This window comes from Antechinus flavipes, chromosome 1, assembly GCF_016432865.1.
Source record: "Antechinus flavipes isolate AdamAnt ecotype Samford, QLD, Australia chromosome 1, AdamAnt_v2, whole genome shotgun sequence".
Taxonomy (NCBI): domain Eukaryota; kingdom Metazoa; phylum Chordata; class Mammalia; order Dasyuromorphia; family Dasyuridae; genus Antechinus; species Antechinus flavipes.
Window position 1 is genome coordinate 505,300,366 of NC_067398.1, and position 27,197 is coordinate 505,327,562.

General features: G+C 36.7%; 1 protein-coding gene across 1 annotated transcript in view; it reads left to right on the top strand.

The window, feature by feature from the left end:
- Positions 1-680: 680 nt before the first annotated feature.
- Positions 681-27,197, top strand: part of ARHGAP28 (Rho GTPase activating protein 28) — a 187,921-nt gene continuing 161,404 nt past the window's right edge. The window contains exon 1 of the mRNA XM_051970425.1: positions 681-1,505. Within this exon, the coding sequence (XP_051826385.1) occupies positions 1,369-1,505 (137 nt within the window). The 5' untranslated portion in view covers positions 681-1,368. The remainder of the gene's footprint in view (positions 1,506-27,197) is intronic.

A 27,197-nucleotide genomic window follows, 5' to 3' on the forward strand; every position in this document is an offset into this window, starting at 1 on the left:
ATTGAATGTGTTGACTGAGTATATGCTAGTTAAATACTTTTTATTGTCTTGAGGCTTATTGACACTGAGGGGTGGTTTAGTGCATTGAATGGTAGACCAATATTAAAGTAAAGAAGACATGGTTCCTGCCTCTGACATTTACTAGATGTGAGCCAGTGATAAGTCAAGAAAATCTAGGTAACAGGACTTCTATGCAAACTAGTTGAGAGATTGTGCCCCCAACAATTCTGCAAGCCTAGGAATTGTTATTAATTTGTCAACATTAAGTCCAGTAAAGGAAGTTTCTTGTCGGGGGTTCTACCCCTCCCCTTTGACATTTAAATCACAGATCAAAACGAATTTTAAAAAATGAAATATTACCATAATGTAAGTTTAAATTCATTTGTGAGCTGTGTATTGTAAAAGAGAGAGTACTGGCTTGTAGAATGAGTGGCGTAAACTAGAAATCCTCTTAGGTTTTTCTCTAGCTCTAAATCTGTGGTATTATTTTATGTTCTTAGTCCTAGGTCAACTAATAACTTGTGTGACCTTGGAGAAATTTCCTAGATCCATAGTGAATGCTTCCCCTCCCCCCACGCCAGACATTCATTCATTCACTTGTAAAATAAGAGAGTTGGGCTTTAGCAGCCCAAGGATTCCTGATAGTGTTTCCTAAATCGGTATGGGTGAGGGCTAAGTATTTTTACTGGTGAGGAAAGGGAGTCACTCGATCCTCAAGAAAATCATGTTTATTGTAAATTGACTAAATCAACAGCAATAATCTAGTACTTCAATTTTTCATGGAGAGTGGGTGGGAAGGAGAGCGAAGATAGAGATGGGGGCCCATTTTTCTTCCTCTCTTTCCTAGACCACACATTGTCTTCCATTCTTGAGCAGGCCCCTCTTTTCTCATCTGGGGCAAAAACTAAAGAATGATTTCATTACTCTGCCTCCGGGGCTGCCAGGCAGGAAACGCTCCCAGTGCTCGGATAAGCCTGCCTTTGGAAAAGGGAAAAAAAAAAAAAGGAAAAGGAAAAGAAAAAAAAAAAGGAACAAAGCCAGTAAAACTTGACCAGAGGCGCTAGCTCTGAGCCCAGTAGGATTACTACAGGTTTCTAGTTTCCTAGAAACATGGATCCGACCCCCACATAGCAGGACTTGTGGGCGGTGTTTTTAAATATATGCTAATACAGCTGACAGGAGGTGCTGCCCGGGCTCGCTCTCCCCTAGTCTTCCCTGACAGCGAACCGGGAGGGAGAAGCTGGTGGAGACTGGGGCTCCGACGTGCGTGGCCTTGGGCCGCCCAGGGGTCAGCGGAGCCACTAAAGTTCGCCCATGCTGGCCTTTGCCTTTGTCATTTGGCGGTAGGGGGGACCTGCGCCTCTGAGAATGGAGATCAAGGACTCCGGGAGCGTGGTTCTGACAGCCTACCATTCTTACGCGCCGTCTAGGATACCTAGAATTGAGCCGAGCTTCGTGCCGGAGATCGCGGCCCCCTCGGCGTCCAGTCACCCCATCAGCAGCAGGTAAAGCGCCCGGGAGGCTGGATTCGGAAGCAGAATTAGTCTGGGTTTGGTTTCGGTTTGTAGCAGGCGCTCTCTGGCCTCGGCATGCTAATGATCCATTGGCGGCTAATTAAGTTGGCTGCTTAGTCACCTCAGCATGCCTGGATTGTTGTTAAGACATTATTCCGGCCGCCTGCTTGAGAGGAACTTGGTTAGACAGCTCTCTTTATGTGTGTGTCTCTTTCTGTCTCTGTCTCTCTGTCTCTGAATCTCTGTCTCTCTGTCTCTGTCTCTGTCTGTCTCTCTCCCCTCGCGCGGGCATCTCAGTGAGAAATTTAAAATGGGATATTGGAATTGGAGATTGATTAGCAGCTGGTTACCCCCACATCTGGCTTGTGGAGAGCCAAACTCATCCTTCAGGAGTACGATTAGCATTTATTTTAAGACACAACGCTTTCTGAAAACAGCAAAAAAAAAAAGTTCAAATAGTTTATTGCATATTTTTTGAGAAAAAACTTATTCAACATTCTCAGAAAACTTTTGGGAGAAAGCTCTTTGGTAATTTTCATCACATACAAAAAAGAGAAGAAAGTCTTTAAAAATTAAATCCCAGTAGAAATGTTGCCCCTCCTCCCCTGCCTCTCAAACTTTTCCGTAGATTTCTCTCCCTCCCCAGATTCCTTGTAGTGATTTCAATTGGTCTCATTTCTCCTGTAAAGTTTAGGGTGCTTTTATGTTGCTCTTATATTCACTTTTTAATTTTACCTTGATTCCATGTAGTGAATTCAATTGGTCGCGTTTGAGGATTAGAGCGCTATTATGTTACTGCTACATTCTTTTTTTTGCCCAGCAAATGGTCTTTTGTTTTGAAAGAGGAAGAAGACTGGAGACATTTCTCTAAGTGTCTTTTAGACGGAGTAAAGCTGGGATCTGTCTTATCATATTTCAACTTTTTTCTTCATTTTATAGGGTAGTGACGCCCCCATTTACCAAATTATAGCAGCGACACTTGGGAACGTGCAGCTAATATGAAAAAGCATGATATTGATGAGGAAGGCAAAAAGTGTTTATGGAGGGTGACACTTGAACAAATTGTGAGGGGGGAGGAAGATTCACTAGTGAAAGCTTTTGCTTAGTGAATACGTTGCTGCAGTAATTTAGGTTATGTTTTCCTGAAGAAGACAATCTTTAATTGCCTTCTTCCTATCCCTTGAACTTCTCTTCAGTTATGTGACTATAATTACCTCTGCTTCCAAATTTAATTGTCTGGGGGGAGGGGGGAGGATGTCAGGCAATTATATTCTTTTATTTGAGGGAGTTAGCTCTTGGCCTACACTCATAAGAATGCCTACAAGAAAACTCTAGTGACTATGGTGAACAAAGAAAATATTATTTCTTTCCTTAGAGCAAGCCCATTGAAACTTGATTTTTAATTTATGGCAATGAGAAAGTGACATTTTGCTTTTATTTCCCCCCTTCAGCAAATTATTTTAAAGCCAACTTGAGGATGCAAGTTGATGGACCTGCATTTCATGGGGCTTTAGAGTATGATCCATATTCCACAAGACTAGTGCTAATTGTCCAGATTATGGAGCACCCAAATAGAAAGGATATTAGTGATATGAGAAGCATGGCATACTTTGGAAGCCTGACCCCTTAATCAAGACTTGTGCATTTTGAAAACGGCTCTGAGGTTGCTATCTTGTCTGTAAAGTCCAGCAGCTGTCTGGTAGGAATAGCCAGATTCTGCCATATGGGCTGTCAGAAACAACATCCATGTTTCCAAAGGAGACTCTGGGGAGAAGGCTTATTAACGCAGCATGTGGCTTTGTGGAATGCATAATAGATGGCAGCAAAAGAATTGGATGTTTTTCTAGCGTACAGTACAGTTGTCAATTTATTCTTGATTGTTCTACATCCTAAGCATGTGGTATGCCTCTCCACTCCCCAGAAGAGTCTTTGTTGTTATCTGTCTTCTGAGGGGATTTGGGCCTCTATGTGCCCTTGTAAATTATATTCCAAGAGTGTAATTCATTGGTTCTCAGCAACTCTAACCAAAGAGAGAAGGCCCTGTATTTACTGAGCCAGAGGCCATCATTAATCCTGTGTCTGATAACAGAAAATAATCTGGTCTAAGTTATTAACCTTTGACTTACTAACTGCTGATCAATATACTCCTTCCGGGCAAGCATTAGGATCTTTATGTACTAGTTGGGAAAGCAACTCTCTGCTCTTTTCATCTCTTTGCTTGCCTTTTCATAGGGCCTCTATCACTATGAGCCTATTGAGCATCAAGTGGGATTCCCTGATTTTGCAAGAATCATCCTTCTCAAGCCCTGCCTAACTTAAATCCATTTCCAAGAAATCCATTTCTCATCGGGAGCTCCATTTATCCGCTGCTATCTGCCAAGTTTTTGGAGAGCTCAGGAGAAAAAGTTGGGTTAAAACAACAACAGAAAACCACCATTAAAATCTAATGAACATTTTGCAACATATCTCACCATCTGTTTTAAAAAAAGGTATAAAATATTCACAGAACCCAGTGAATGAAACTTTTAAAGAGAAACCTTTGTAAGAAATAGGGATATTCTCCAAAAGCCAGATTGGAATTGACAATAAACACTCCAAAGTTAACATGAATTTAAATGGACATTAATATGGATTCTCATAAAATTATGGATTTGGATTAGATGGCATCTAAACTGCTCTAGAACTCTAGAACTAGCTCCAAAAGTAGCATCCTATTCAATCATCTAATACTGATATTGTTTTTGGGCCAGATGAGCTTTAGATCTGGGTATTAGCTAGTTGGAAGCCAGTAGATTGGGGTAGGGCAAAAAAACAAGCATTTATGAAGCACCTACTATGTGTCTGGTACAGTGTGAGGGGCTTTGCAAATATATTTTCATTCACTCCCCAAGACAAGCATGGGATGTAAGTGCTATTATTAGCCCAATTTTATTATTGAGGAACCTGAGGTTAAGTGACTTCTCAGTGTTACAAAGAACTTAAAAGTGTCTTCAGGTGGATTTGAATTCAGATCTTATTGACTCCTGGTTTAACTGTTATCTAGAGACCTCTGAGTTCAATCCCACCTCTACTCCCCCTTGTTTTCTAGATGAGGGTACTAAAACCCAAGGAGTTTAAGTAGTTTACTAGAAGATATTGGAAGAGCAACTTGGTAGAGTAACAGAGTACTAAACTATGAGTCAAAACAGGACTTATAGTTTGATGACACTGGGGAGTCAGGAAGAACCGAGTTCAAATTTAGCCTCAGATAATCTATAGCTTTGTCACTTAACCTCTAGCTCATTTTCCTCAATTGTAAAAAATAGGGATAATAACACTATTTCTATCTCAGTGATGGTTGTGAGGATCTAATGAGATATTTTTAAAGCCTTTGGCACACAGTAGGCACTATATCAATGCTTATTTCCTTTCCTTCCACCTTCCTGTTCTAGTGATTACTCCATCTCCCCATCCTCTATCCCCCCAGTAAAGAATTTTAATTCATTTAATCTCTCAGCTTCCTCTTCTATAACTGGGGATAACCACATCTTATTAGTTTGTGAGGGTCAAGTGGTCTAGTGCTTTGAGAAAATGCTGTATTAATGTAAACAAGATTCTCTACAATATCATTCCATGAGAGCAGCAACTACTTTTTTACCTTGTGTCTTTATAATCTTTTATCTTGTTAGTTCCTGGCTCTTGTATCTCTTCGTGATGTTTTGTGGTGAAAATACCTGCTGATGAGTTCAGTAAATATTTTTCTTTTTTCTTTTTTCTTTCTCTTTCTTTCTTTCTTTCTTTCTTTCTTTCTTTCTTTCTTTCTTTTTTTTTTACTTCTTCCTATTATTGTATGAGGTCGTCTACTGTGGTCTTCATTAGACAAACTTCTCTTTAGTTCTATGGGGTAACTTCTCCATGTATTCAAGAGTTATTTTTATTTGCACTACTCTACAGCATATAGTTTCACATTTTTTAGAGAATAAAGTGACATTTTCCTTCTCATTGTCACAATCTAATCTGATTCATCTTGAATAGGAATTATTCTATAATCATTTTCTCCCATAAATGTAAGATTTCTTCCTTGTTTTTTTTTCATTTTGTTCAAAGCCATAATTTTCCTGTGACTGATAGTGGCTAAAATGATTTCACTTTGACCTGCCAATCAAAACTCAGTTAATGAAAACCTACATACATATTGATTTGCTTCATTAACTGAAGTAGGCTATTAAGATAATTTTTATTGATTTTTTTTTCTGGAGCTAAAAGCCAAAAGAAAACCTTTAAAGCTTGGGAATTGTTTTCTTTCAAATTCAGTAATTTAAAGTGAGAGTATTAAATAACTCTTTCTGGGGAAGTTTTCTTTTGGAAAAGGAGAACTGCCTTTGTTGGTAAATAAGATCTGGCCCACACCAATTTCAAAGAAGAATTTCAATCTGAGATATATTCTGTATGAGTTAACTAACTTCAGATAACAATAATGAAGAAGCATTGTGTTACTATGCAAAATTCTGGATTGTTGAGTAGTTTAACTTTGTTCCTAATTAGCAAAATAGCCTTTTATTCTGAGCATTGCCCATTCATTTAGCTAATTTGACTCAAATAAAAGCAGTGGGTGTCCCATGTGTTCAATCCATTTGGAAGATATGGTGAGATAACTGATTGTTAGGAAGCAAACAGCATTTGATTGGGAGAGGAAATGTCATTTCCAGGTTTACTGACACTTTCTATAAGAAAAAAGGATTGGAGAGAATGAAAAAGGTTAGTTCCATTTAAAAAACTTAAAAGGTTGAGAAAAGAGCATTGTTTCAGAGAATGCTTTGCATTAAATGTTCTCCCGGTCTGATTCTTACTTTCAGGGGAAGGGGAAATACCATCTCTGTCTCTGTCTCTGCCTCTCCCTCTCTCTAACACACACACACACACACACACACACACACACACACACACACACACACACACACAATAAAAATTATCAGAAGATAACAAGCTATCCAAAACCTTCAAGAATTTTCCAACTTATATACAAATGATAGAAGGCATTTCTTTTGTGAAGATATAGTGTAAACAGCTTGAAGCATTTCTGATGTTTATCTCCTTATACCATAAACTTCCTGAGAAGCAAAAATAGTAGAGGAAAAGAACCCACTCTTCCTTAAAAACAAATATAAAAGCTGCCCAAGGTGATCATGGGAATTCAAAGACTATACCTTATTATTTGACTTTTCTGTGAAGCACAGCATTTTAATTCATCTCACAATCACTTTAGAACAAATCTGGAGAAAGTTAAAATGCTTAATTTTTATTTTAAAGAAAATATTATACATTTAGCAACTTCAGTTTGCCAACTGGTGCTCATCTAGGATGGAGTTTTATTATTTAGTTAAGACAACATTTATTTTTAACTATAAAATTCTTGCTAAATCAGGCATTTGCGCTGGAGTGTGCATATGTGCAAGCGGCTGTATGTACACACATGTACACATTCCAGGCAATAGTAGACACGTTTTTTCCTGTAGGCTTTAGAAATGCCCATGGAATGTCTCTGGGATATTTACAAGGGAATATAAGGTATTTATAGACCATTCTTCATGTTATGGTTGAAACTAGAGTTAGCTTCTCTGGTTTCCTTTTACTGTGGTACTCCTGCTGATCTCCTTGGTACCTCCACATGTAGGGCTGATGGAAAACATCTGGCGCTGTCCCTTAGAGATCCTTTTATTTGGCTAGCTGCCTGATCCACTTTCAACTAGGTCATTTCTCTCTGATTACAGGATGGTTGGATTTGCCCACAAAAATGTAGGAAGCTAAGGATGTTGTAGAGTCTCCATAATAAGGATCCTGACTTTATGCCCTACAGCAGCCATTTATGGCATACTTGCAAAAGAAGTTTTTTCCACCTCCAGATTCTCCCTTTTAAAAAAAGTCACCTTAATACTCTCAGGTTTCAGTTTCATTTAACAAACTGCCTTCCTCCCAATAAGTTTGGTTTTCTGTAAGTATTAGTTTTGCCACAGTATATCAGAAAATTCCTGGTATTCCTAATAATAAGAAGAGCAGTGCATAAATGCAGATGTCACAGTTCATGATAATTCTAAGGAGTACATTTTCTAAGTTTTGAAGGTGGTTATTAGAGGTGGAGATTTATTACAGTTTAAAATTAAAGATTGGTAGAGGCAGTATGGCTCAACTGATAGAGATCTGGCTCTATCACTAGATAGATTTGAGTTCAGGTCTCATCTCCGATATATGCTGATTATATAAAACCAGGCAAGTCCCTTAACCTCTGAGTTTGTTAGGCCATGGGTCAACCAGGGATCTTTGAGAATCTTCAATGCGTCCTCAAAGTTGAAAAATTTTTTGTTACAATATTAAGGTGTTTTAATTTCTAATATGGTAAAATAGCAATTGATATAACCCACATTAATGAAAGCCTTTCGAAGGATCCTCAGTGATTTTTAAAAGCAGAAAGCATCCTTGAGACCAAAACATTTAAAAATTCTGTTCTAGGCACTCTTTAAAACCATGATTCTCAGAGAAAGTGGTAAGATTGAGTTTTTCACTTAAGAATTCTCTTTAACAATGAACTTTTAGGTACAGTCATTAAAAACAATGCTCTTAGACACCTGTCAAAGACTGTTCTGGGAAAGTCTTTTTAATGCATTTATCTGTCAGATTATTCCTTCCTGGTATCTTTTATTGCTTCTTTTTCCATGTTACACTCATTAATTTCCTTCAAGGGTCTGTCTTAGGACATTTCTTATTTTATTCTTATTTATCTTACTTGGGTGATCTTAATTTCTGTTGTTATTGTTGTTATTCAGTCATTTTCAATCTTGTTTCACTCCTCCTGTCTCCTTTTGGATTTTGTTTTGTTTTGTTTCTTTGGCTAAGATAGTAGTTTGTCATTTCCAATGAGGAAACTGAAGCAATTAGAGTTAAATGACTTAGCCAGGTTCACACAGTTAGTAAATGTCTGTTGCCAAATTTGAACTCAGGTCTTTCTGATTCCATTCCTGATAACTCTATCCATTGCACCTCCTAGCTTTCCCTATATAATTGCCCTATGTTCCTATGAGTTAGATTATTATCTCAATGCAAATGATACAGTACATCCCGCCCTACTCTCCCTCCTGAGCTTCACTCATTGCATCACACAGCTTCTTTTTAGACTACCCAAGCTGGATGTCCTCTGCGTTTCTCAAACTCAACCATCCAAAATAGGTCTCATCTTTTTTCCCCAAGGCCTTCTTTTTCCAGACTTCCCTAAGAGAACACTAGCATCCTTCCATCCACTGGTGTCAGTCCTGTTTCTTCATTAAGCTCATCTACCTAAAAGGTTGCTAAATCTTGTTGTTTCTAAATCCCCTTCTCTACCAACACAACCTTCATCCTCTGAAAGATTCTTGTCACTTCTCATTGAGACTCTTGCAGTAACTTCCCAATTGTTTTTCTTGTTGGAAGTCTTTCCCCAGAATCTGTCCTCCACTCAAGTTCCAAAGTGGTTTTCCCAATTTTCCTAATTTTGACTGTCACCTCCTCCCACCAAAAAACTCCTTTGACTCTGTTATATTCAACATCAATGATAAAACTCCTATAGTTAATATTTGAGACTCTTCGTAACCTGCCCCTTCCTATCTTTCTGGCCTTCCCACACTCATTAAAATTTTTTTTGTCATGAACTGCAAGTGAATTGGATTTAAGTGAGGTCACCTGCCTCATTTTCCCCTCTAGAGACATCTGGGTCTAGTGGCCAGATGTAGATCAGGATAACCAGATATTAGCTACTCAAGGGCAGAGATTATTTTTTCCTGCCTCCAGAACTAACACAGTTCTTGGAACATCGGAAGTGCTTAATAAATACTTGTTAGTTAATGGATACAATTGTATCCAAACATTATTTTTTTCTGAAAATATATGTTTTTAATTTCAAATGAAACTCCCATTTGTATTATTGTGATTAATTTGTCTTTATGATCAATACTTTCTGGTTGGCATTAACCTTCCTCACAACTGTCTACATCCTCCTTTCCTGACCTAATTACACATTAATTCTTTCAATGGCACTCGAGTGTCCTAGGAAACTGGACTTCCTTTCCCATTTCCAGGCTTTTGCTCTGGTTGTCTACCATGGCTAGAATCCTTGTTTTCTTCAGTACTAAGTCCAAGCACCAACATCTGCATCAAACTTTTCTTGGTCTTCTTAGCAAATAGTGTTGACTTCTTTCTACTTCCTCTGTTCCCTGCCCCCACCTTGTATCTGCTTTATGTTTTGTAGATGTCTCTTTGTGCCTGTTCTCTCCTATTAGAATGTAAGGTCCTTGAACAGGGATCATTTCTCTTCTCCCCCAATAGTACTTTGTTGATCATTCAACTAGCTGGTCCATGGCAAACTGTACTTTTTTCCTTATCAGTTTTCTTGAAATGCTTCTTGGAGTACTCCTTTTTTTTTTCCCCCGGGTGGGGGGAGGGGGGGAGCAGGCAGGGATAAACTCTGAGATAAACCATCTACTTTGTATGCAGTAAAAATTTCAATCACTTCCCTCACATAAAACTGTTTCCTTTGTGAAGCTCCACATCTGGGGTAATTCTTTTATACTAATTTTCTAATCCTGCATTCTCCAGGAATTCTGGAACTTGGGGGAAATTATTTTAGTGATAGTGATAGGAGGAGGGTAGGCAAGAGACCTTAAGCTTTAAAATATATCTGCTGATTCCATTACATAGGAAAGGAAAGGTCAAAGGAATTGAGGAATTGGAAAGGCTGTTTACCTTAATCATATTCTATTTGTGTTCATGAAAGTATAAGCTCCTTGAAGACAAGTGATGTTTTTTCTCCTTTGTCTTTTTAGCACAAGATATCACATATAGAAGTCCATTAATAAAGATTGAATTAAATTATTATAAATTATCATTTTTTGTTGAATGTATGTTTCTTGAAATCAAGGATAGTGTTCTTTTTTCTTTATATCTTTAATGCCCACCTAGCCCAGTGCCTGGGACATATGAAGTAGTTCACTAATGCTACTTATTTTCTCCTCTGCTTTTCTAAATTGGGCTTGCCTGCACTCTAGCCATCCTCCTCATTCTCCTCCCACAGGAACTTGGACCTGGGATCCTGAGCTCTGGTAGGTGAATTTTTGTTTTTGATTGAATAGAGGCTGTTAGACCATTTCTAGGCCATGATATGGCAAGTATACCTATCCACTTTTCTAGGTCTTCCTTATATATGTTCTTGTCTTCTTTTAGAAAGAAACCTCTTTGAGGATAAGGACTATCTTTCTTGCTCTTATTTGCATCCCCAGTGCTTAGCATACTGCCTAGCATATAGCATAAATGCTAGTTCATTATTTTTCTGATTCTTCCTTTAAAAATAGATTGATTAATATACAATCATGATTTCAAATGCTAATAATGTAAGGGATAAAACTGACTGTACAGAACAGATCACATTTGCTTTTGATTACTTAAGTCTGCTTTTTGTAGTTTTCCTTTCTTTATTTTTATTGTTTTACTTCTTGCTGAGTTTAGTTCAATAGCATCCTGCTTCTCTGAAATTTTTCAAAAGATTATCGATTTAGATTTGGAAGGGATCAGACAAGTCATTCTAGCCCAACCTCATTTTTCAGATAAGAAAATGCAGAGAGACAAAGTTATTTGCCCAAGGTTACACAGTAGCAAAGTTAGGATTTGAATTCAGGTTCTGGGACTCCAAATTCAGTGTTATTTTCACCCATTTTGGTGAAATTGTAGCTTTTATATTGAAGTTTTGTTTTGTTTTACCACAATGAAAAAAGTAAGAGTAATTCTTTATTGTTGTTACAACCAATTCTTAATTATTTAGGACCTAACTATCTTTTTATGGATTAAAGAGATTTCTTGGTTATTTTCTTTCTAGTTTCCTTTGTCTGCCTGTTCAGTGTTTTGCTATTATCGAATACGTCCATCATTAGCTAAAAAGGATAAAGTTTATATGAAGCTGAAAGTCTTTCTAATTGGGAGGATGGAGGGTGGTAGTAGTAGAAAATCATATAACTGAATTTAAGTTATGGGTAAAATAATACTAAATTGACCCTGAATAAGGCCCAGAGGAACTTTCCTCCAAGAAATTAATAACAATAATATTTATATAGTCCCTTAAGTTTTGCAGAGTGCTTTACAAATATCTCATTTTATCATCACAACCCTGAGAGGTAAGTCATTATACAGATAAGGAAACTGAAGTGGATGGAAGTTCATTGTCATGGGCAGAGTCACATAGCTAGGAAGTGATTGAATCCAGATTTTAAATTCACATCTTCCTAGCTCAAGGTACAGCTGCCCATCTCCTGCTTCAACATGTTTCTTTCTTGTTTGTTTTCTTCTTCTTTATTGGGTTTGAGATAATGGAAATTAGTGGCTTCTCCATACATATTTTTGTAAATAGAGATATAGAAAAAGGTGTGTGTGTGTGTGTGTGTGTGTGTGTGTGTGTGTGTGTGTGTGCATTTAATTTTTCCTCAATTATTGAAAGATGTACAAAAGTGGGAAGTAACATCTTCTTCCAATTTTTTGTAATTGAGGTAACTAAAAATTGGTTGGGTGAGATCTGAAGCCAAAAAATGTTGGCTTTGCCATGTATTACTTATGTGATTTTGGATGAATTAATTCTCCTTTTTCAGTTTCTTTGTAAGATAAAAAAAAGTTCATCTAGATGACAGTTCTGATCTCTAGAAAGGGAGAGAAGGGAAAGGAAGAAAAGTGAGGAGAGCAGTAATCTTATATTGCCAATTCATTCTCTCATATATATGGAAGTTATGACATACACACTTAAGATTTCAAATAGTGTATATAATCTCTTTTCTCTCCCAAAATCAACAAAAGACATAATTTCCTTGAAAAGCATCAACTTCTTTTCTAATTCCTAGCCTTATGGGAAATGGTGTTAGGCATCCCTTAGAGACCCAGCTGGAGCATCTCATGATGTCCATCAGTAAGATGTAAGTTAATTATTCTATCTAAGGTCTCTTGTCTAGACAGATTAAGACTGCACATATGAACAGTGAAATCTAACAGTGAGAGTTGATCATCAATTTGACAAAAGTGTATTAAATGTGCCATTTCTGAGGGGTTTTGAGTTAGGTGCCAGGGAAGTAAAACAAGTAGATTAGGCCCAGTCTTTTCTTTCATGGAATTTTCAGTAGAGTGAGAGGTGATATATGCAACATTTAATACAATTTAAAGCAGTCATTGTCAGTCACAGTGTTAAGTATTGAGGATGCAGAGAAGGACAAAAGACAGTTTATTGTATCAAAGAAGTCACAGTCTGATGTGGGGAGACAGCATTCAAACTATATGTAAGATAAATTGGAGATACCAATTCCAAACAAAACAATTCAATGGACATTTATGAAGAACCTACTATATGCTAAAACATTGTACTGGAATTAGGGAAGAGAAAAAAATTAGGTAAGACATGATCCCTGCCCACATGGAACTTCTCTTAAAAAGGGGGTAAACGACACAGTATGAATAGCTCCAACATGAAATAAAATTACAAATATTAAAAAGCAAATGATTATGTGAAGAGACGATACGGAAAAGGGAAAAGACTCATTGGGAATCAGAAGGCTTCCTGGAGGAAGTAGCATTCAAGGTGGGTTTTAAACTCTTAAGTAATAGACAATCTCTCAGATAGGATGTGATTGGGTTGGAATTCTGTGGTATAGGAAATGATGAGTTGGTTGATTTAGAAAAACACGGAAAGACTTAGACATAGGAAGGAAGACTCTATCTACCTTCAGAGAAATAGTTGACAATTGGAAATAAACATAATCCAGTCTAACATGTGTGTGTATGAGTATGTGTGTGTGTATATATATATGTGTGTGTGTATAAGTGTATGTTTATAGATATTTCTGTAAATATATATGTATATGTACACATATACACCCAAAAATAAGTGTAGATATACTACATAAAAATAAATAAATAAACAAACAAATAAATAAGTGTGTGTGTGTGTGTGTGTGTGTGTATCTCAATTAATTGTAGCCTTCTTTAGGGTAGGTGGGAGAAGGAGGAGAAAAAATAAAGTAAAAAAGTACATAGCAGAAAACAAAAGAAAACCAACAAAGAAGCAAAGAAAAGCTTTGAAAACAACATGTAATATTTATTATATAGGTCTTCTTGAAATGGAAATTTATTTTTTATATTGAATCCTCTTTTATGATCAGCTGTGTGTATGGCATTTTTTTCTTTTCTCATTTTTTATTAAGTTTAAAGTAAAAAAAAAAAAAAAAGGATAAGAATTCAAAAGTTGAGCAGTGGGGGAAGAAAGGTGTTTTCAGTATAGAGAACAATAAGCACAAAGAGATAGGAGAGAGTGAAATCCAGAAGAGGAGATAATAAGTAGTTCAGTTTGATTGGAGTATGGAATATATGAATGTGAATTCGTCTTGTACATATCAAACTTTCAAATGTTTGAAATGCAATTAAATACAAAAGGCAACTAGGTAAGCAATGATGGATAAAGAATTGGACCTGGGGTCAAGATTTGAGTTCAAATTCTGCCTCACTAGTTTGAGATGAGAATAGAATGACAGAGTAATGTAGATTGTAGAGAGCATTTAATGATCTTTAACTTACTGGGCATTAGGGAGTTTCTGCTGTGTCTTGAATGGCTTAAGAACAATGGATTAGAGGAAAGAAAGACAGAAGGATTGTTCTTAAGAGACTTACTGATAAACTGTCAGAGATAAACAAATCTATAATTAATAATTTCATGGAATTGCACCAGTAACTGAATTTTGATATTGATTACTTCATACAGCAGGGGAGCTGGCAACATCTGCACATCTTTAAAAATCATGTGACCAATCTATAGTCTTGTGTTAAATATCTGGGGAAAGTTAGAAGGGACCTACCTCAGAAGCCATATCTTCTTGTTTGTATCAAAGCAAGAACTATGTTCTTCCTCTCCACGCTTAAGATATTTAGCAAATAGTCATCCAACTCTCATTTGAATATCTCAATTACCTCTGAAGGCATTCCATTCCATTTTTGTACATCTCTGAAAGTTTTTCTTTATGTTGGGCCTAAATTTGCTTCTCTGCACATTCCATACATTGCTACTGGTTCTGACCTCTGCAGTCAAACAGAACAGGATCAATCCCCTCTTGCACATACCAAGCTTTCAAATACTTGAGACACTCTCAAATACAAAAGGCAGCTAGGTGCACGATGGATAGAGAGCTGGGTCAGTTAAAAAGATTGGAGTTCAGATGCTTCCTGGAATACTCACTGAGTATGTGATCCTGGGCTAATCACTTAACTTATGTCTGCCTCAGTTTCTTCAACTGTAAAATGGAGATAATAATAGTATAGATACTATTATAGTAGAGATACCTCCCCTTGGGCTCGTTGGTGAGATTATAATGAAATAATATTGTTAAAGTGCTTTCCAAACCTCAAGACTTAAAAACTTCATGCTATGTTTTGATTTTGTTACTACTAAATCTTCTCCAGGCTAGATTTCCCAAATTTTTTCAATTCAAAAACCATTAATAATGAAAATTATATATGAACCCCTAGGCTTGGGAGATACAAAAATCATGAAACCATTCCTTCCTTGGAAAAGTTTGCATTAAACTGGGAGATAAAATAGATTAGTAGATGGGAGGGAGAGTGCATTAAAAACTGGGAGTATCCAGAAAACCTTGCCTTAGGAGGTGATAGAGGTGAGAAGGTAAGGTGTTCCAGGCTTGCAGAACAGTCTGTGCTAAGGCAAGCAGATGGAATGCTTGGTTTGAGAAAAGGTTGGTAGACCAGTTTCGATTGGAACATGTAGTATATGAAATGTCTGAAAAGGTAGGCAGGAGTCAGATTGTGGAAGACTTTAAATGATAGGTCAAAGAGATTATATTTTATCCAAGATGCCATAGAGCGCTCCTGAAGATCTTTGAACTGAGGAGTGACATGGTTTTAGGAAATTGTGTTTTAGAACATTAATTTGCCAGCTTCATGGAGGATGGGTAGAGATGAGAGAAACTGTAAAGCAGAGAAAACAGTTAAGAGGCTATAGCATTAGAGGCGAGATACTCTGTTCTAAGGTTGTGAATGTGTAAGTAGAGAAAAAGCAATCAGTTCTTTTGTATGGCAGGGTCCCTAATTTTTGAGCCAATTTCCTGTCGACCTGCCTTGTGAAACATAATTTATTTATAAGTAGCACAAAACTCATCATTATTCTACATAATTACATTTTAATTAAACTATACTGGTGGTGGTGGTGGTGGTGGTGGTGGTGTGGATGGAAGTAAAACCAGTTAGGAAGGAAAAGTCTCTTCATGAAATCTTAGGCCTCCCTTCCTCCTTTCCTCCCTTCCTTCCTCCTTTCCTCCCTTCCTTCCTCCCTTCTTTCCTTCCTTCCTCCCTTCCTCCCTTCCTTCCTCCTTTCTTCCCTCCTTCTTTTCCTTCTTTGTTTCCTCCCTCCCTCTCTCCCTTCCTTATTTCTTCCCTCCCTCCCTCCCTCCTTTCATTCTTTCCTCCCTTCCTTCCTTTCTTCCTCCTTTCTTCCTTCCCTTTCTTCTTTATTTTTCCCTCTTTTTTTTCCCTTCAGTTAAGTGACTTGCCTAGGGTCACACAGATAGTGTCTGCAACTACATTTGAACTCAGGTGCCAGTTCTTTATTTGAAGGGCCAGGGCTCTATTTACTGTCTCACCTACCTGCCACTTAGTCTATATTTCAATTTATGTTAAAGCCTTTAAATTCTATCCTCTCCTTTTTGAATCCACCCCTTTTTTCATCTTCAAACCTGTCTCCCCTCTAAAAATAAAAGTTAACCCCTCCCCCCCCCAAGAGTTACATTGTGGCTCAAGCTGACAATAGATGCTGACCATTGTAATCAAATCTATATTTCCAGATCAAAAAGAGAAGATGCATTGGTGAAAGAGACAGAAAAAGAATGGTCAGAGAAGTAGGATCAAGTCTGTTCTATATAACTTTCTGAAGCTCCCCTGAAAACTATTCATACTACCTTGTGAGATGTCTTCAGTTGTTATCCTGAAATGTTGTTTAAATAAATTCTCAGGAATTTAACTTAATGTGTTTATGTATTATCTCCCCATCTAGATTCCAAGTTCTTTGTGAGTAAGGATTCTAATACTCAAATGAGATAATATTTTCAAAAGCCTAATAATTATAACAATAAAAGCATAATAAAGTGATATTTATTAAAAGCACAGTGTCTGGTACATAGTAGGCACCAAAATTGCATATTATCTTTTCCTTCTCCCTACTTGGTATATATCTCTGCTACATTAATAATAGGGCCTTAAACTTAATAGATCCTGAATTGTTGTTTGTTGATTTGATTTTATGGTATCTATTAATGATCATTTCTCTGTCCTGTAATAAAAGGGAAGATGCAGATGACTTAATCAGGGATTCTTGCGATCACTTGGAGGGTTAAAAAAAAAATTATGATTAGCGCATTTTAAAGATTCAAGAGTCAGTTACTTAGTCAATCCCATCTCTTATTTACCCAAGTGGTAATAGTATGTGAAAAAAGAGATGTGCCAAAGGAGACATTCAAATTAGCTACATAATAGATTCAAGCAACTAGTAAGGACAGCTTCCCCTCGGTTGGAGAAAATGTTTTTAGTCCCTTGGCTTGTGTTCTTCATAGCTTGTTCTTGGACTCGATTATCTTATGTTAATTGCTTGTTCTCTGGAACTAATAAGCAAAATAATGCAGTAATACAAATTATCCTTCATGGATTTAACAGTATTCAGTGACTTTTTAACATGATTTATATGTAGAACTTTTTGGGGTGGGAGATGTGGAGGCATAAGATCCTACTTTGAAGTGAATTTATGGTGCCATCTTCCCTTCCTCTTTTAAGTATGGTCAATCCTGATTGGAAAAAGACCTAGGAGATTCAGCCAGAATTATCTCTACTTTGGAGGTTTCTCAAGAGGGAAGATGAGGCATAAGTCTGATCCAAGAATTTGGGTTTGATTTGCAGCACTTTGGGAGATTTGATGAGGTCAGAATGTTCTATTATAATTTGATATCCATGAATTTCCTTAATGGGAGCACTTCTCTCCTAATGTAGATCATGGCTTTAATAGACCATTCTTAGGATGTATTGTGGAGAAAAAAAAAAAATCAATTACTCTGTGGCTAATCTGGTAATGTCTTTATTTTGACTTAGGTAGAATAGTCTTCAGACAAAAGATGTAGTCAAATCTTAGATTCATATTCAAAGCAGTTTTGTAGGATCCTCTTAAACTTATGCTTTAAAATGCAAAAGGTTCTTCCTTAACTATTATCTAGGCTAAACTTCACAAAATGCTTCTGGAGCAAGTGTTACAAAGACAAGTAATATAACAAACACCTCCTCTTGCTCCCCCCCCCCAAAAAAAAGAAACAAAACAATAATAACAAAACAACAAACACCTTATGAAAACAAATTCAATTGATGGGGGAGGTGGACAGGGCAGAGATCCCAGACAAGATAAGTTCAGTTGCAAGGAACTTGGAAAATCTTGGTATTTCCAAGGGTGCAGCTGCTAGAAGGATGACAGGCACAGGGGTTCTTAGGGGACATAAAAAGGTCGTCTGTAAATGATGGGGGACTGTACACTTAGAGCCAGGGCAGATGGTAAAGCCTTGAGGACATTAGGAAACAGTGGCAGGACAGATGGCAAGATCTAGTGGTTCTCCTCAAGGGATAGAGTTGTTGACCTTCATGTCATCCAAGCTCTATGAAGAGTAAAATAACTTAAGGGAGAAGGTAAAGAAGAAGTGAGATTGTGTAGGATATGGTAGTGAATGGTAGGGAGTCTTCCCATTTCTCTAATCCAATCATTGCAGATAATTTCTGGAACTTGCTGAGGCTGGAAGAGGAATAGGAGATTTAAGAGAAGGAGGGAATGGAGCTTTCAACTGAAAGTACTAGACTGGACAATTTAGACTATTGAAGTTTGTGAAGGGGAAGAGGAAGGATCACCAACCTTTGCTACCTTGATGTCCCTGACAGGTTTTGGAAAGTCAACAAACTATCTGGTAGCTTCCTATTTTCACTATTTTTGCTTCCGTGCTAAGCTGGTTTTGTGCCACTAAACAAATTATAGAATTTGAATTTTTACAGAATTTTAGAGATGAAAAAGCCCTCAGTGGCCTGCTAATTCACCTTCTACCCCCAAAAATTTTCTACTCAAATATACCCATTGAGTGGTTATCCAATCTGTTCTTGAAGCCTCTATTGAAGGACAGGGGACCTTACCACCTCTTGAGGCTGCTTATTTTGGACAGTGTAATTGTTAAGGAAATTTTTCCTGATCTTAAGCCTAAACTTGCATCTTTGCAGCTTCTACTCTGGAGTACAGTGTTTGCCAACCTTAAGCAAAGTCCTGGTCATCCCACTATATTTGTAGGTGTTACTTCCACACCCAATGAGGGATAAAAATAGATGCTCATCAGTTATATGTTTTTAGACTCATCCTAATATCTCAGAGGATCTCAGCAACTTATCTGATGACCCTGGGTTAGCTTGGCCCTTAAGAAGTCCAAATAGAAGCAAAACTCCTCTTAGTCAGCATCAGACTAGCCTCTAGGGGAAACAGGACTAAAATTGTGTTTGGTTTTAAAGGAATTAATCCTGGGTTGTTTGGTGCTGTTTGGGACACTAGGAAAACACCAAGTTCTCAGAATATGGGCTGAACCCAACCTCCTTCCCATATATTTCACACTAACTTTCCTTCCCTCTTAGCTAATTGCTTTATCCTTAGCTCTTCTTGGGAGCTATCTGGGAATTCCAAAGTAAATTACAAACAGGAATGGCAGCTTTATAAGTATCTAGTAAGGAAGAACAGCACAACGTCACAATGAGGGGAAAGCAAGGTGAGAAAGAGTGTCTTAGCTGAACTCCCACAGCTAGTAACTGGTTGAACAAGAATTAGAATTCAAAATTGCTGACTCCAGGTATCTTCTCCCAGAGTCATATATATATATATATATATATATTTATTTATTTACACCCATTTTACAAATGGGGAAACTGAGGCTGAAACATTACATAACTTGCTCCTATAGCTATATAGTGCCTGATGTAGGATTTGAACTCAATTTCCTGGTTGAGGGCAGCATTCTCTCCTTGTTGTTGTTCATTCATCTCAGTCATATCTGATTGTTTGTGACCCCATTAGGGGTTTTCTTGGCAAAGATACTGGAATAGTTTACTATTTCCTTCTCCAGCTCATTTTACAGATGGGGAAACTGAGGCAAACAGGGTTAAGTGATTTGCCCATGATCATGCAGTCTGTAAATAAGTGTCTGAGGCCAAATTTGAGACCAGGAAGATGAGTCTTCCTGAGTCCTGGCCTGACACTTAATCCATTGTGTCACCTAGCATTGCCTTAGCTGCTCAGAAAACACATTCCCTAATTGAAAAATAATATACTGTATTTAAATGGAAAAAGCTATGGTTTGGATTGTGGGGAGATAGGATGGTAGGGAGAACTGGAACTTTTTAAACTTTATTTCACATATTACAACAGTCTAGTTTGTGTTAATTTTAATATCACTAACTTGGAGAACTTTGAAATAGTGACAGTGACTTTTCATAAGCAACTTGAGGAATAATATTTTCTGATCTCAATAGAGTAAGCAGTTTTAAAAAAGAAGCTGACTGTAAGTTTCTTGAGTCTGCTTGGGTCTTGGTATTTCAAAATAACCACAAGTCAAAATTTCTATGTCTCCTTTCTTATAAAGTTCAGTGATTACAAGGTCAGCTTCCTAGATGAGAATGATGCTTCATTATGGAAAGTTTTACCATAATGGACTCCCAACTCTCTCTAGTTGCAATTGCTATATAATTTGGAGAAGAGGGCTCTGCCAAATATGTCTGAAGTTAACCGTGTCATCCCTTAGAAGGCACTGAGTCAATACTGGCTAACCCAGAATGATGATCCATTGTCTATGGGAAGCCTAAGTAATGCTTGAGTCCATTATGTCATCCCTTGTGAAGTAAACAGTACAATTCTAAATAAATATAATCCTTCTCTAAACCAGATTCTGACAAGTCTCTAGTAAGGGAGTTTTTCAGAAAACAAATTCCATGATAATTTTCCTTAGTGTCACCTTAGAAATGGATTACTGCCCAATCAAACTTTCCAGACCCCCAAAGGCAACTACTTTCCAATCATCTACATCCCTCAATCCTTCCCACTTCCAAATCTTCACATATATATTCTCTCTTTCTCTCTCTCTGCAGATTTAGTAACTAATTACTTTTTTCTTTTTTAAAATTTATGAAATAAAACAAGCATTTCCATAACAGTATAATAAAAAACATGATTACATATGAAACTGAAAATCTATTATGTATAATTTGCTATTCCCTTCAAATATATAATAAAATTATCATGTAAATGTTTTTCTTCCCTCTCCCCTATTTTTTCAATCCTACTGAGAATGTAGAGGTCTTATCTCCATTATTAAAGAAGTCGGTCTACAGAGCATTGGCTGCTTTTATATACCATAAAATCCCTCTCATGTATTGTCCATCCCATTCAAGGAATGATTATTTTTGCAAAGGAGATGAAACAAATTCCTGTGAGTGGTCTCCAAAATGGGGGATGGGTCCAAGAAGTCTGCTCCTAAGAAGTATGTGATCGACCAATATAAAACTAGTCACATCATATCCTCTCCATGTGCTTGTTTCCAATACAACCTCATCTATCTTTATCTCCTACCACCTTACTATTCTGCCTCTTTCCTCATTCTGTAAGCTATCAACTCCCCCTCTGAGCTGGACATTGGAAAAATTATACCCTAAGGAATAACTAAAGAAAGTTATACGCTAAGGAGATCTGGACACCCACAGTAAAATTACAATGGGAAAATTTTCCCTGACCCCATATGTCCTCCTTATACATCTATTCCTTACCCCTCATATATCTCCTTATGGTTTGGTGGAGTCTGACTCTATGCTTTGGTTCAGTGACTAGTGAGTTAGGACCCCACTGATCTGTTTTATTTTGGGTGAATTCCTCAGCTTATTTACAGCAGATTGTGGATCTTTGCCTTATCTTCTCCCCCAAACATACTCTTCTTCCAAATTTCTTTATTACCATCAAGAACACCAACAAATTTCTGATCACTCTTCTGAAAACTCAGTGTCTGTCATCTTTAGTTCCTGTCTCTTACATACACCACATATCTAATCAGTTGCCACATCTTGCCGTTTTAAAAAAATCTCTGCCTCTATCATCTGTCTCCTTCTTTGTTGTTGTAGTTGTTTATCTTTTGTTCTTTTTTTAAAATCCTGAGTATTTTATTTTTCCAATTACATATAAAAATAGTTTTCAGTATTTCTTTTTTGTAAAATTTTGAATTCCAATCTTTTTCCCCATCCCTCCCTTTTTCCCCCTCCCCAAGACAGCAAGCAATCTTATATAGGTTATACCTGTACAATCATTAAATTTTTTTATTTACATTTTTGTTTGGGTTTTATATAATTTTATTAAAATTGTTTATTTAAATTTAAAGTTAAATTTAATTAAAAATTGTAAAATATAATTTTAAATTAATTTCTTTTTAATGATTATCAGAGGATATGAAATGAACTCATCTAGTGAAGGATATAATAGTAGCTAATTTGCCTTTCATAACTTTTGAAAATTAGTATGCTACAGACATAGAAAGATGACAAAGTAGTGATAGTATTCTTTGTTTACTGTGGTAGATCAGAAGGAAACAAGTAGGTCTCAATAGAGAAGAAATGAAGACAGAAAACATGAATAGTAACCAAAAGTATTCTGAACATTTCATTGCAAAGAAGAAGAAAAGCCATGATAATGTGTACCAGAAGTCGATATACTTGACCATTGACCTTAGGATGTCTGAGTAGCAAGACTAATTCAGACCCAAGTGTGATTGTTGTGAGATGAAGTTCTAGGTGATTTGAGTTGCTAGCTATGTAGCCTTGGTGAGGAATTTAAAAAATTTTGATAACATTTTCTGCTCCATTTTGTACTCATATAGTTTTCCATATTTTTACATATTTGTGGAAAGTATACCATGTCCCTTGTTTACTGACTCATTTATTGTATTTCCATCTGGTTGCCCAATTAGTTGAGATGTACTGCTGTGTTAAATGTATAGAAGAAATGCAATCCCTTGATCTGGGCTTCCCAACCAGAGTGGTGAAGTCTTGCTTTCATTTAGTCTTCTTTGCTTTACTTGGACCTCTTTTGGACCCCAGTTTGAAGGGAGTGTTCTTTCATAGACAAAAACATAAGGCCAGGGTTAGTGCCAACAGATTTTTAAAGGGGTAAAATTCCCACCTTATGATGATTTTAAACAGATTTCCATATTTGTCATGTGGTGAAAGAGAAACTCAGAACAAAAGGGAAAAAATAAGGAAAAGAAATAGCAAACCAAAAAAAAAAAAAAAAAAAAAGTAAAAGTAATATGCTTCTATCTGCACCCCACCTCCACATTGCTCCCTCTCGATGCACATGGCATTTTCCATCCCAAGTCTATTGGAATTGTCTTGGCTTGTCTTTTGTTCTCAAAGAGGACTAAAAACATCAGGAGGGATGTTTTCATATGCAAGTTAATTGGATTTAAGTGAGGCAGAGCTGGACAAAGTCAACAGTCTCACTCTCTCCTCCAGGGTCATCAAAGTCTAGAGGTAAGCCATAAGTCAAGGTGACTGGCTAAAGCCCCAGATGGAGACTTTGACCTTTGTAAACTAAGGTCTTTGCTAGGTCTCCAATTTTCTAAAGCCATACCTAATCAGTGATTAAAGACTGGGTAAGACTTGAAGCAAAACACAAGGTTTTACAAGGGGTGAATGTTGGAAATTATCTTTGTATGTATTTTGAAAATAAAAAGCTATTATTTAAAAAAAAATCAATTAAGGTTCAGGATAGACTTCTAATGGGTGATGAGAATTTATTTCTTTGCATGTTGTATTTAAATATGAGCACTATTCTTTATACATATAGTGCATTGAAGCATTTATGTGATTGTTTTTTATGTTTGATTTTTGGAAAAAATAAAATATTATATATTTTAAACATACATACACATATACACATACACACAAAAGAATTGAGACAAAAGATGGCCTAATTTGCCTTCACAAAAGATCAATCTGGGAAGTGAAGACCTTCAGAGTTTTTAGCCAGTAAAGAAGAAATTGCTATCTATGCCTATTCTGTGCCACAAAAACCCAAACATGTTCTTTCCTCTTAATTATTGCCATAACCTCCTACAATTGATCTTCCTGTCTCAGGTGTCTCTTCCCTCTCTACTCCACCTTTCACAGAGCTACCAAAATGTTTTTCCTCCTACATCCTCCTTTTTCCTTCTTTCTCTCTTAGCTAAAGACCTTTATTATTTTACTGAGAAAATTGAGGCTATTCTAAATGAGGTCTGTTGAGTCCCTCTCCTCCTATTTTCTGCATTTGGTAAACTCTTACTATTCTTTTCCACTATTCTTTTCCCCTAAGATTTGTTTTCTCGGGGGTTCCCCAGACCTTCTCTCTTTGAAGCCCAACCTTTGAATATATACATTTCTTGCCATCCCTCCCTTTGTTCTCTAGCAGATAGCATCCACAATCATTCCTTTTGCCTTCAAATTCTCCCTATGAACTCCCCAGTGCCTTCAATTGTGTCCAATTCTCCATTCCTAAAAACAAACAAACCAAAACCAAAACAAAACAAAAAACCCCACTTTCATTAGCCCTTGCCATTCCCTTTAAGATGTCCTATCTTTCTTTATTTTTGCTTATAAAAGCAATACACATTCCCCTCCTTAGAGAGCTTCTTCTCTTACTTCTCTTCAAACCTTATAATCTGGCTTCCCACCTCATCACTTAACTGTTCTCTCCAAAGCTACCAATCAATGATCTTTAAATTGTCAGATTTGATGGTCTTTTCATCCTAATTCTTCTGGCCTGTCATTTTCATTTGACACTTTCACTCATTCTCACCTCCTGGATACTTTCCTCCCTGAATTTTCATGGTACCAACCTCTTCTGGCTCACCCCTTAATTCTCTGTCTTCTCTTTTTTGATGACTCAACTTCTATACCATGACCCCCAATTATTGATATTGCCCCAAAACCCTATCCTAGGTCCTCTTATACTCTCTTGAGAATTTCAACAGTTCACATGAATTTAATGACTAAAATCAGCACCAGCCTTTCCCTTGAGCTTTTGTACTGTATCACTTTCCCCATTAGACATTTCAAACTAGATATTCCAGAGATATCGTAAATTCAGCATGTCTAGAACTAAATTCATTATTTTTCCCCCAAACCCTCCCTTTTTCCAATCTTCTTTTTTTTCTTTTCAAGAAATCGTCTTTTCTTTCCTTCTACTCTCTCAGGTTCATAATTTTGGCATTCTTCTTGGCCTCTCAGTCTCCAGAACTCAATATATCTAATCACGTTGCCAGATCTTTCTGTTTCTACCCCTATGAAAAGCTCTCTTGCTTTCAGTCCTTGAGAACAGCAGCCACCTTAGTTTAGGTTCTAATCATTTTTCATTTAGCTTATTGCAACAATCTCATAAATGATTTTCCTTTCCGAAATCTTTATCCACTCTAGTCTATCCTGAACACTGATGCAAAAATAACTTTTCTTAAACTGACTTGACCATATGATTTTCCTTTTCAGTCAATTCTAATAAATTCCTATTGCCTTTGAAGATAAAATGTAAAATCTTTTGTTTAGTTTTTAAAGCTCTCTATGACGTGGCCCCAAACAATATTTTCAGTGTTATTGCATATTCTACTTCCTTCTCCATTTTTGAATGCAAACTCATTTTCTCTTGGTTTCTCATTTAAAAATACTCCACATGTCTCTATTCTTTAGCATGAGTTGGATTGGCCTTGTCTTTTTACCTCTACCTTAGAATCTTTCCCTTCCTTTAAGATGCAGCTTTAGCTCCTTCTATATACTTTACTGCTCTCCTAGCAGTTAATACTCTCCCTATCTTGTCTGTTAACAATTTTGTATATATTTATATTTATCATTGACTTTATATCTACACTGTATATATTTTTATGTGTGCTTGTTATGTGTGTAGGTATTGTTTCATTTTTTCCCCTTGTGTCCATAGCACCTAGCACATTGCTTGGCATATAGTAGGGTATTTAATAAATACTTATTGATGGATTCCAAAACTCAGGCCTAATCATGTCACTTTACTACTTAAACTCCAGTAATTTCCTATGGATTTTAGAATCTAATATTATTCTATCTGTATTTTATTCTTAATTTTAATTTTCATTTAAGTTTTATAATGAGAATGCATGCTCAAACATTCTTAACTAATTGCTATGCACAGTCAAAAAAAAGTTTTCAGATTGTTAGAGTATTTTGTGAAAATTCCAAAGACAGCTTTTCCTTCCAGATTCATCTAAAAAAAGTTCAAGTTACCCATTCCTCCCTCTGACTCCAATAGGCAACCAAACAAATCTCCATTTAGATAAAGCTCAATGTTGGTCCCACTGCTCATTAGTGATGCTGGGAAAAAGCAAAGGGAATAAAGGCAAGGAGCTGTGGGATATGAAAAAAGAGAAAAATATTTATCATAGTCATGGCATTTTCTAAGGCTATGAGAGAGTTCAGAAAATGAGTTGAAAGTCTGTACTGCCAGCCATAACTCTTTGTATGAATAAATCCAGGTGGTTAGTTTTCCTTTCAGCATGGGATTTCATATTAAAATTAATATTAGTAAAGCTTATTTATAGAGTGGCTTTCAGATCCTTTAGGACAGTAGCATTTTTAACATATGGTCCATTGTCTGAATAGAACTCAACAGAGTGCAATTGTTTGCCCCATAAGTGCATATTTATCAAGTTAAGAATTCAACACAAGGTTACATCATTATTTGGCCCAATCATTTCTATACCTTATGAGACTTGAAATCTTACACCAACAGTTTGAGGAGTAGTATTTGCAAAGAAAGAAGCTCCCGAAGGTGAAGTGAAGAAAAAAACACACCCATTAGGTGAAGAGTTTAAGGTCTTTTTCCTCCTGAGAAACAAGAGCTATGAAGGTTGATCTGCATGGGGCAAATGTTTCCAAACTTCCCTGTGATGTTTGGCTCTCAGATGTCTATTTTCTCTCTCTCCATATTGTTCACACAGTTGAGAGGGTATTAAAGATAAGTTTGGGCAATACTGAATTGGCAGCTGAACAGGAGTGACTCACTGACAGCCAATCAGGGAATTATGTACAGAAAGCTTCTGTCAATAAAGCAGAGACAAACATTGAGAAAAGATTTTAATGGAACATTTTTCTAGAGTTTAAAAAAAAAAAAGGTTCCTGTGGTAAAAGACCAGAAAACACAACTGTATATACAGGCTAATTCCTTCCTGAAATATTTGTTTTACAAGTCTGTAAGCTCCAAATCCTTGATATTGAGTCTACTCTTTTATCTTACATAATAACAACTCATCTTTCTATAGGGTTTTACAAAGCATTTTCCTCACAATAATTCCATGGAGGAAGAGAGTTCAAACCATTTAGCAAATAAGAAAACCAAGGTTTAGAGGGTGTAAGTATAATCACTTGTCAGTAATCAGTGACATCTGGAGGATTTGCATCTATATCCTTCAGATTCCAAGTGCACTGTTTTTTCCACTTTGTCTTTATATATAGAAGAGGAGAAAAGGTGGCAGACATGGGTAGGCATGCCCCTAG